The 12,303-nt window shown below is 42.9% G+C and overlaps 1 protein-coding gene across 3 annotated transcripts in view; it reads right to left on the bottom strand.

The window, feature by feature from the left end:
- The window catches only part of GALNT1 (polypeptide N-acetylgalactosaminyltransferase 1), a 673,496-nt gene that overhangs the window by 464,185 nt on the left and 197,008 nt on the right, over positions 1 to 12,303 (bottom strand). For all 3 annotated transcript variants that reach the window (XM_063922716.1, XM_063922715.1, XM_063922717.1), the window contains one exon: positions 2,093 to 2,267. In XM_063922716.1, coding sequence (XP_063778786.1) covers positions 2,093 to 2,267 — 175 coding nt within the window. The remainder of the gene's footprint in view (positions 1 to 2,092; positions 2,268 to 12,303) is intronic.

Genomic DNA, 12,303 nt, shown 5'->3' with positions numbered 1-12,303 from the left:
ATGTCTAATACATCCTTCATTGCCACAATCATGTAGCGGATGGCTTTAGTCATTTTAGGCTGCAACTTTGCATCATCGTCATCGACACTGGAATCAGATTCTGTGTCGACATCTGTGTCAACTAACTGGGATATTGGGCGCTTTTGAGACCCTGACGGCCCCTGCGCTGTGGGAGCAGGCATGGGTTGAGGCCCCGACTGTCCCAAGGCTACAGCTCTATCCAATCTGTTATGTAAGGAGCTTACATTATCATTTAACACCTTCCACATATCCATCCAATCAGGTGTCGGCCCGGTCGGGGGCGACACCACATCTGTTTGCACTTGTTCTGCCTCCACGTATCCTTCCTCATCAAACATGTCGACACAGGCATACGTACACACCGCACACATACAGGGAACGCTCTGACTGAGGACAGGACCCCACAAAGGCTTTTGGGGAGGGGGAGACAGAGAGAGAGTATGCCAGCACACACCCCAGCGCTATATAACCCAGGGATTACACTGTACCTTAGTGTTTACCCAGTAGCTGCTGTGTTTATATATATATATATATATATATATATATATATTATATATATCTGCGCCTAAATTTATGTGCCCCCCCTCTCTTTTTTACCCTCTATTGCACCTGTATACTGCAAGGGAGAGCCTGGGGAGCGTCCTTCCAGCGGAGCTGTGAAGAGAAAATGGTGCTGGTGTGCTGAGGAAGAAGGCCCCGCCCCCTCAGCGGCGGGCTTCTGTCCAGCTTCTCATGTGTAAAAATGGCGACGGCTCGCACATATATACAGTGCCTGACTGTATATATGTATACTTTTGCCATCAGGTATCTTAATTGCTGCCCGCCGCCCCCCCCCCCCCCCTGCGCCCCCCCCTGCGCCCTACAGTGACCGGAGTGTGTGGGTGTGCTGCAGGAGCAATGGCGCACAGCTGCAGTGCTGTGCGCTACCTTAAGTGAAGACAGGAGTCTTCTGCCGCCGATTTCGATGTCTTCTTGCATCTGCTGCTTCTGTACTTCTGGCTCTGCGAGGGGGACGGCGGCGCGGCTCCGGGAACGGACGATCAAGGTTAGGTACCTGTGTTCGATCCCTCTGGAGCTAATGGTGTCCAGTAGCCTAAGAAGCGCAACTTAGCTGCAGTGAGTAGGTTTGCTTCTCTCCCCTCAGTCCCACGTAGCAGAGAGTCTGTTGCCAGCAGAAGCTCTCTGAAAATAAAAAAACCTGACAAAAATACTTTATTTTCTAGCAAGCTCAGGAGAGCCCACTAGGAGCACCCAGCTCTGGCCGGGCACATATTCTAACTGAGGTCTGGAGGAAGGGTATAGAGGGAGGAGCCAGTGCACACCAGATAGTACTGAATCTTTCTTTAGAGTGCCCAGTCTCCTGCGGAGCCCGTCTATTCCCCATGGTCCTTACGGAGTCCCCAGCATCCACTAGGACGTTAGAGAAACTATTTTACATTTCCATAATTTTTACCACTTTTTTTTGCTTTTAAGATATTGGAGAACACGGAACAATGGGCCTTATTCAGGTTTGTTAGTAAACAAAAAAAAACTAGCAATTGAGCAAAACCATGTGCACTTCAGGTGGGGCAGATGTAACATGTGCAGAGTGATTTAGATTTGGGTGGGGTATGTTAAAACTACATTCTAAACTGCAGTGTAGAAATTAAGCAGACAGTATTTACCCTGCACAGAAACAATATAATCCACCCAAATCTAAATCTCTCCTCACATGTTATATCTGCCTCACCTGCAGTGCACATGGTTTTGCCCAACTGCTAACTTTATTGGTTTGCTAACAAACCTGAATAACCCCCAATGAACTAAATGTTTAACAAAAACATTTGGATTTAAAAAATGTTTACAAAAAGAAAATCAGTTCTTAATAACTGACATTTATCTTTACTGCTGAATCATAATTATACTAAATATACTTGTTTTAAAGAATGGACTTATCAATTTTCAGGCAACACTGTCTCTTTTGGTAATATCAATTAATACCTAATGAGTATTATGCAGACCATTTTCTCAAAATAGTTTCCTTTCCAATAATACACAGATTTTAGGATAATATACAATGAAACGCACTCACCCTTCTAGCCGGACATCAGGTAAAGATCTGTTGAGTGCTATCATCTCACTAGCCATTAAATTGAATTGATTAATTTTAAACATTTCCTTCATCTTCTCTTGGTCCTCTTTAGGAAGAACAACAGGCTTCCCCATTTCTCCTGGGCCTTCATGTGGTTTGTGACCACCACCAGCACCTGGAAGAAACATGGTGAAATTTGCTTGAGCAAAATTAGATCAGCACAATTACTGGACATTTTACCTCTGGTTCTTTTTATATGTGGAAAGGCTTTGTAAAGAAATACACCTAATTTTTAGGTTTCAACCATCAACAAGATTTAAGAAAACTGGAACCCAAAGGCCATCTTCAGCTAACTTACATGTGACACCATATAGAAAATAAAACACAAAATACAGTGATGTAGTCATTAAGTCGATTAGGATTGACATAGTTAAAAGGGATCAGTACGTAAAACCGGCAACCAGGATACTGACCGCCAGTATAACAGCGGGAACCGGGCCACGGGTATGCCGGCAGCGGGGCGAGTGCTAGAAAGCCCCTTGCGGGCTCGCTGTGCTTGCCATGCTGTGGGCACAATGGTTTGACTCGCTCGCCACAGGACGTATTTTCCCTCTATGGGTGTCGTTGACACCCACAGAGGGAGGAAAGCCTGTAGCGCAGAATTCCGGTGTCGGCATTTCCCCTTTAGCCGGGATTCCGGTGTCAGCATTGTGACATCCAGGATCCCGACTAGCGGTATGGTGACCGCTTCCCAGTTAAAATGTAAACAGACAATGTGTTGACATCATCAATAAAGGCTATTTCTTAGAATTTTGAGTAATTAAAGAGCTTACTTACTTAACAATGTATGTATTATTTTCAAAATTAAGCGACAGCTATTGTCACCACTTTTACAGCATAACAGATAATCGCGGACCGGGTAGATAGATTGTTGGGAGGGGCTGGCAAAGACCCGGCGGTCTTGGTGCACGTTGGCACCAATGACAAAGTTAGCGGAAGGTGGGATGTCCTTAAGAAAGACTATAGGGACTTAGGAAAGAAACTGAAGGCAAGGACATCTAAGGTAATATTCTCGGAATTATTACCCGTGCCACGCGCTAGTCCAGGGAGGCAGAGGGAGATTAGGGAGGTAAATGTGTGGCTTAGGGATTGGTGCAGGAAAGAGGGGTTTGTGTTCCTGGAACACTGGTCGGACTTCTCAGTCAGGCGCCATCTCTTTTGTCATGACGGATTGCACCTGACTGAGGAGGGGGCAGCGGTGCTGGGGGGAACGATGGTTAGAAGGTTGGAGGAGATTTTAAACTAGGAGCCTGGGGGGAGGGTTTAGCTAGAAACTACGGGTCATGCAGCGAGAATAGTGGGGACGGCGGTAGTAATCGAAATGGGGGAGAAGTTGGGGGGAGGGTAAGAGCAGGCAGTAAGGTTACTAACATGGGTACTAAAAGGGATTTTACCAAAGCACTAACCAATGACGATTACAGGTCATCCTTGCCACATAAGGTGAAAGATGTCCCTAACGCAAGGGAAAATACTTATCTTAGTTGTATGTATGTAAACGCCAGAAGCATTACTGGTAAAAAGGGTGAACTAGAAATACTTGCAGCAAGCAAACAGTATGATATTATAGGCATTACTGAAACTTGGTGGGATGAATCTCATGATTGGACAGTCAATCTAGAGGGCTATACACTGTTTAGGAGAGACAGACTAAATAAAAAGGGTGGAGGGGTGTGTCTGTACGTAAAGCCGTTTTTAAAACCTAATATATGGGAAGATCTTCAGGAGGGGACTGTAGACACTGTTGAGACATTATGGGTAGAAATTGCATGCGGGGAAAAAGGAACAAAAAAGTTAGTATTGGGTGTATGCTATAGGCCGCCTGGTATCAACGCATCTGATGATGAATTGTTACTAAAGCAAATTGAAAAAGCAGCAGGAGTAGGAGACATAGTAGTGATGGGAGATTTTAACTATCCAGAGATAAACTGGAAAAACGATTCATGTGATACTGCTAGGGGCAGTATGTTTTTAAACACACTAAATGATAACTACCTAGTCCAACTAATTGAGGAACCAACTAGGTACAATGCAATCTTAGACCTGGTATTAACAAACAATCAGGATTTGGTATCGGGTATTATAGTAGGGGAACCCATAGGAAACAGCGACCACAATATGGTCACATTCAATATCAGTTTCTACAAACAGCCCTATACTGGCTCAACTAGGACTTTAAACTTTAGCAAAGCCAACTTTGAAATGATGATGGTATTTTTCAGGGATATTGAATGGGAAGGTTTGTTTTTAGGAAAAAATACTACGGAGAAATGGGAGGTACTAAAATTCCTGCTAGCTAAATATACACTCAAATATATTCCTATGAGTAGCAAAAAAGGGAATAAAAATCATAAACCGATGTGGCTTAACAAAAAGATTAAGGAACTTATGGGCAAGAAAAGGCGAGCATTTAAAAAATACAAATCTGACGGGGATGCAGAGTCATTTCAGCACTATAAGGTATGTAACAAAAATTGCAAAAAGGAAATAAGAGCGGCTAAAGTAGAAACTGAAAAACTAATAGCAAAGGAAAGCAAAGTGAATCCCAAAAAATTCTTTAAATACATTAATAGCAAGAGATTAAAAAAGGAGAGTATAGGCCCTTTGAAAGACAAGTTGGGAGTCTTAAGCAAAAATGATAATGACATAGCGGACACACTAAATTAGTTTTTTTCAACAGTATTCACTAGAGAGGACCCAATTCAGGGACTGACACACAATCTCAATAATGACAATATCACACTGATAGGTACTTATTTAAGCGAGGAAGTAGTCTGTGACCGATTAAAACATTTAAAGATTAATAAATCACCAGGGCCCGATGGTATTCATCCAAGGGTTCTAATGGAGCTTCACTCTGAACTGGCAAAACCGCTATCTTTGATCTTTGAGGATTCAGTTATATCAGGTATGGTTCCCAAAGACTGGCGTATAGCGGAAGTAGTGCCTATATTCAAAAAGGGAAGTAAAGCTGAACCAGGTAATTATAGACCAGTTAGTCTTACATCTATAGTGGGGAAAGTATTGGAAGGTATTCTAAGAGATAGTATTCAGAAGTTCCTTGAAACCAATAAGGTCATTAAAAGGAATCAACATGGGTTTATGAAGGACAGATCATGTCAAACCAACTTACTTGGCTTTTATGAAACAGTAAGCGCAAACCTAGATCAGGATAAAGACGTGGATGTAATCTTTTTAGACTTTGCCAAAGCGTTCGATACTGTACCACACATGAGACTTATATACAAGCTACAAGAATCAGGGCTAGGAAGCACAATATGCACTTGGGTCAAAAACTGGTTAGATAATAGGAAGCAGCGCGTTGTGGTTAATGGATCTTTTTCAACTTGGACTGAAGTGTTAAGTGGTGTGCCGCAAGGCTCAGTATTAGGACCGCTATTGTTCAATATTTTCATTAACGACCTAACAGAAGGTCTAGAGAGCATGGTGTCAATTTTTGCAGATGATACCAAATTATGTAAGGCTATAAATACAGAGGAGGATGCCGAGTCTCTTCAGAACGACTTAGTTAAATTAGAAGCATGGGCAGCCAAATGGAGAATGCGCTTCAACACAGACAAGTGTAAGGTAATGCACTGTTGTAACAAGAACAAAAATTACACCTACCTACTAAATGGGGTAAAATTAGGGGATTCTGTACTGGAAAAGGACTTAGGTGTCCTCATAGATAGCAAGCTAAGAAGTAGTATCCAAAGTAGGACTGCAGCAAAGAAGGCTAATAAGATATTAGCATGCATAAAACGGGGTATTGATGCTAGGGACGAGAGTATTATACTCCCGTTATATAAATCACTAGTGAGGCCACACCTTGAATACTGTGTACAGTTCTGGGCACCGTACTACAAAAAGGATATCCTGGAGCTTGAAAAGGTACAGAGGAGGGCGACCAAACTAATTAAGGGCATGGAGACGATGGAATACAAGGAAAGGCTTGAAAGACTAGGCATGTTTACATTGCAAAAGCGGAGACTAAGAGGGGATATGATCAACATCTACAAATATATAAGGGGACAATACACAGAGCTTGCGCGGGACCTGTTTTTGGTTAGATCAACACAGAGGACTCGTGGACACTCGCTCAGGTTAGAGGAGAGGAGATTCCGCACAATACGGCGTAAAGGCTTTTTCACGGTAAGGACAATACGTGTTTGGAATTCCCTGCCCGAGGGAGTTGTAATGGCGGAATCTGTCAACACCTTTAAGAATGGGTTAGATAAATTCCTATTGGAAAAGGATATCCAGGGGTATGGTGCATAGTCATGCATTATAGTTACTATAAATAGGGATAAAATGCAATGGCTGACAGCAGCATCAGTCAGAAATTTTAGTCAAATCATCATGCATAGGACACCACAAATAGGTTGAACTCGATGGACAATTGTCTTTTTTCAACCTCAGATACTATGTTACTATGTTACTATAAAATTGACAAAGCAAAAAATGTCATTAAACTCATGCTAGGACAGTACATTTGCTAAAAGGGAGACACAGCAACAACTGTATCCCATTCAACATTTCAGACCTGGAGGCATACTCCCTAATCAACGGGTTTTCAAAGCTGCCAATATTGGCGTCTTTGACCAATGGATTTAAAACAGCAAAAGAAATTAATGAAGCAAGACTTGACGTTTTAAATTGGATTTGGTCAGCAGCTATACTATGAATAGATGTATACTACAGGGTGATTCAAAAGTCGCAGTACACCCTTTTGTTTCAAAAACTGTGCAGGAAATGGGAAAACTGAATACTTAATTAAGGTATAAGTTAGTGATGAGCGGGTTCGGTTCCTCGGAAACCGAACCCCCCCGAACTTCACCCATTTTACACGGGTCCGAGGCATACTCGAATTCTCCCGTATGGCTCGGTTAACCCGAGCGCGCACGAACGTCATCATCCCGCTGTCGGATTCTCGCGAGATTCGGATTCTATATAAGCAGCCGCGCGTCGCCGCCATTTTCACTCGTACATTGGAAATGTTAGGGAGAGGACGTGGCTGGCGTCCTCTCCGTTTATTAATGTTGATGCAAATATTTGTGCTTATTGCTTAATTGTGGGGACTGGGGAGCACCAGTATATTATATAGGAAGAGTACAGTGCAGAGTTTTACTGATCAGTGACCACCAGTATTATACGTTGTCTGCCTGAAAAACGCTCCATATCTGTGCTCAGTGTGCTGCATATATCTGTGCTCACACTGCTTTATTGTGGGGACTGGGGACCAGCAGTATTATATAGGATTACAGTGCAGTTTGCTGACAGTGACCACCAGTATATATAGCAGTACGGTACGGAAGGCCACTGCTCTACCTACCTCTGTGTCGTCAAGTATACTATCCATCTAGATTCTATACCTGTGGCGCATTTTAGTTTTGCAGTTTGCGGACAGTGACCACCAGTATATATAGCAGTACGGTATGGAAGGCCACTGCTCTACCTACCTCTGTGTCGTCAAGCATACTATCCATCTAGATTCTATACCTGTGGTGCATTTTTGTTTTGCAGTTTGCTGACAGTGACCACAAGTATATATAGCAGTACGGTACGGAAGGCCACTGCTCTACCTACCTCTGTGTCGTCAAGTATACTATCCATCCATACCTGTGGTGCATTTTAGTTGTTGTGCGCAGTATATATAGTAGGAGGACAGTGCATTGCCACTCCTAGATGGGCCAGGTGTTTGTGTCGGCCACTTGTGTCGCTTAGCTTAGTCACACAGCGACCTTGGTGCGCCTCTTTTTTTCTTTGCATCATGTGCTGTTTGGGGACTATTTTTTTGAAGTGCCATCCTGCCTGACACTGCAGTGCCACTCCTAGGTGGGCCAGGTGTATGTGTCGGCCACTTGTGTCGCTTAGCTTAGCCATCCAGCGACCTCGGTGCAAATTTTAGTACTAAAAATAATATTGTGAGGTGTGAGGTGTTCAGAATAGACTGAAAATGAGTGTAAATTATGGTTATTGAGGTTAATAATACTATGGGATCAAAATGACCCCCAAATTATATGATTTAAGCTGTTTTAGAGGGGTTTTTTGTAAAAAAAAAAAAAAAACACCAGAATCCAAAACACACCCGAATCAGACCAAAAAATGTCAGGGAGGTTTTGCCAAAACGTGTCCGAATCCAAAACAAGGCCGCGGAACGGAATCCAAAACCCGAAAAATTTCCGGTGCACATCACTAGTATAAGTTAGGTGGGCTATCTTTTAGGGTATGTACCGAACATAGGCGCCATCTTGAAATCGGCCATCTTGAATCTAAATCCGTTTTTTTTAAATGGAAAGGGGGTCATGTAACATAGTAAACATCATCAGAATTTGCCGAAAAGTTAATTGCTGCAAACAGATTTGAAATAGTAGTTATGGTTCAAAAGTTACAACACCAGCGGTGAAATAAGCGATCTAACTATATTGTACCTGCAGGCAGGCCAATCTAGAGTCAGCGATAGCGGCGCGCGGGACTGCGCATGTCTATTACTATGGGGCATACACACGGAGAGATGTGTGCTTAATTTCTAAGCAAGTTGCTTAGAATTAAAGTAAACATCTCTCCGCAGGTAACCCCCTTTAGACCCATATGGGTATATGCAATTGCGGTCGAATTGCCGAAAATGTCGAAAATACAGGTCATTTTCTACACCAAAAACCTGTCGAATTGGATTCGACAATGCAATACAGTACTTATCGACAAAAAACCTGCCTTTTCATTTTCGACTTTTGGCAATTCGACTTTTTTTCAATTCGACATGTCTGCAATGTTTATATGCGGTTTTTCGTCAAAAGTATATTCAATTGAAGATTGTCGATCAAACAACAGTGCTTTTCGACAGTCATTTCGTCAATTTCATTCCGCCTCATTTTCCTGTCGTGATCTAATAAAAAAATTTAAAACCTGAATTTTTTTGTGCTCTATTTCTATTAGAAGGGATTATCTACTTGTATTGTCCTTAGGAGCCACAAGTATTATTTTATCGATTTTTTAAAAGAATATATATATTTTTTTTACTAACGCCAATAACATGAAGAGATCAGTGCATGTTTTTAGGTTGGAAGGGGTGTGAAAGTTTTAAAATTCCGGAAAAAAATGTGTGGGGTCCCCCCTCCTAAGCATAACCAGCCTCGGGCTCTTTGAGCCAGTCCTGGTTGTAAAAATACGGGGGACAAAAGACGTAGGGTTCCCCCGTATTTTTCACACCAGCACCGGGCTCTACTAGCGAGAGAGATAATGCCACAGCCGGGGGACACTTTTAAATAGGTCCCTGCGGCCGTGGCATTAAATCCCCAACTAGTCACCCCTGGCCGGGGTACCCTGGAGGAGTGGGGACCCCTTACATCAAGGGGTCCCCCCACCACCCACCCAAAGCCCGAGGCTGTCCCCCTCATGCAAGGGCGGCGGATGGGGGGGGGGGGGGGGGGGGGCTGATAGCCATGTGTCAAAAAATAATAATATTGTTTTTTGTAGCAGAACTACAAGTCCCAGCAAGCCTCCCCCTGCAAGCTGGTACTTGGAGAACCACAAGTACCAGCATACGGGGGGAAACGGGCCCGCTGGTACCTGTAGTTCTACTACAAAAAAAATACCCAAATAAAAACAATACACACACAGTGATAGTATAACTATTACATACATGCTAACATCATGGCCTGAGGGGGGGACCCCTTGATTTAAGGGGTCCCCACTCCTCCAGGGTACCCCGGCCTAGTTGGGGATTTAATGCCACGGCCGCAGGGACCTATATAAAAGTGTCCCCCGGCTGTGGCATTATCTCTCTCGCTAGTGGAGCCCAGTGCTGGTGTGAAAAATACGGGGGACCCCTACGTCTTTTGTCCCCCGTATTTTTTGCACCAGGACCGGAAGCAGAGCCTGGTGCTGGTTGTTAAAATACGGGGGAACCCCTGTCATTTTTCCCCCCGTATTTTTACAACCAGGACCGGCTCAAAGAGCCCGAGGCTGGTTATGCTTAGGAGGGGGGACTCCACGCAATTTTTTTCACAATTTTTTTAACACTTTTGTGCCGTCCATGAAGTTGAATCCAGGCCGCCCACTATTCGTCAATTGGTACATTTTTCGACAGCGGGACCATCGAATCCGTTATTTATTGAATATGTCGAATTCAGGTCGCGGCAGGAGGGTTTTGACTGTCGAATTGTGTCAAATTCAAAAACGGTCGAAATCCAGCCGGAATTTGACCAAAATTGCATATACCCCATAGTCGGAATGTATTTTTTTTACAATGTTTGTAAAAATGTTGTGCCTGAAACACAGTTTATGTACTGTACATATCTGAAATTGAAAAAAAAAAGGCAGACAGATTATAGGGAGCGGGTGGGGATTTCTGTGTACGTTGGAGAACCCAAATTAAATATATTTTTTACAAAGATTGTTTCTCTATATCTTTGGCTAGCTAATAACTTATTTAAAAAAAGTAATCTACCCCATAATTCCTACAGGTAGTTATCAACTTTACTGTATTTATTGGTGCTATTCTCCATACACAGTAATCTACCTTTTATACTTTTATACTGTAGATAGAATCTGGCAAGGAGCAGTCAGTGGATCAGTGGCTAGAGCTTGTATATGGAGAAAGGATAGGATAGAGCTGCAAGTTAAGTGTTTCTGCTAGATGGCCTGCCCATTTTGGTTTACTCCACACATAAAAAAAAAAACAAAATAAAAAATTGTTAGGGGTCGATTCAATTGGTATGCCCCATTATACCATTATACCATTATACCATTAGGATGCACGAAAACTGAGTGTTTTAATTATTGCTCTTTTTAAATGTCTGTTAGCAGAGGGGGGAGATATTTCTTCTGGCTGTATCTTAAGGTGCGAGAAGAGACATGTGCAAAGTCCTTTGTTTGGCCACCATAATCACTTCTTTAGATGGGTTTAGCAGCTAAACTCATTGCTTTTAGGTGCGTCAATACTAAAGGGTGCCCTAATGGAAAAACAATTGAATTGCTCCATCGAGCTCTAAATAAAAATATAAAAATATTAAACCCATAATACAAGGATGTACAGCTGGTGGCCCATGTGCCAGCCTAGGGTATACCAGTCTTAATTTTAATTTACTACTTTTTTGCTAAAATTGTGCTAATCTTTTGCAACTTTGTGCAAATTGTAAAAGCTGTGTTTACAAGAAATACCCTTGTCACCATGCAGCTGCTCTATGTATTGCAATTCAGAGAACGGGCAATAACGTGTAGCGCCACAATATACAACACAATAGAGTTCCAACACCAACAGGGGTCTGTTCACTGCCTGCCAGTATCATAACAGGCCAGCCTTCATTGCTTAGCCATACTGCTCCTATTAGCAGTGCTGATGGGAGCAAATACTGCTCCCCCCACACCCTACCCCATCTGACAACAAGCATCACAGACCTTCTAGGAGATACTGTATATTTTACATATTGTTGATAAATGATAATGATAACCCACATGGACACAATAGCAAAACAAACAATTTATTAGTGTTACTGATAGGAAGCAGGAGGACAGGGCAGGGCACAAGGGTAAGGGGACAGTAGGTGCGCTCTCGAAAAGGGGGTGCAGTCCCATTGTGATCACTATTGGGGACGGTGCTGCCCCCGTACACAAATGGGGGCATGCCCGGTCACCATAATCACTAATGAGGGTGTGCAGCTGGGCTTTCCCCAACCAATCCCCTTAATGTGAATAGATATGCGCACTGCATCTATACACGATGTGGTAGCAAAAAATGGCAATGGCATGCCGCTTTAGCAGGGCTTCCGTAAAAGGGCAGGGCTAAAACAGCCTAGCATATCAACCCTTCACCATTTAGATTGTAAGCTTGCAAGAGCAGGGCCTTCTTTCCTCTTTCCTTTTCTTACTTACACTATCTTATGCTCCATACTCCCTTTGAGGGCACCTAACCCCTTGTTTTTCATACCTGTCCTACATTGTCTTGAACTGTGACTGTGTTCTTGTTTGCTCATTGTTTATGTAATAGGCGTTGCGGATCCCTTGTGACGCCATATAAAAGGATAACAACAGCAATAATAATAATAATAATAATAATAATAAAGACAAATTTATCATACTAACCTACAGATGGAGCCTCTCTCATCAATGCAGTTTCTCCACCTAAACTTAGTTTCTGTCGCGCCTTAGCTATA

Source organism: Pseudophryne corroboree, chromosome 5, assembly GCF_028390025.1.
Source record: "Pseudophryne corroboree isolate aPseCor3 chromosome 5, aPseCor3.hap2, whole genome shotgun sequence".
NCBI lineage: Eukaryota > Metazoa > Chordata > Amphibia > Anura > Myobatrachidae > Pseudophryne > Pseudophryne corroboree.
Note: the sequence above shows the minus strand (reverse complement) of the source record. Positions and strands in the feature narration are given on the sequence as shown.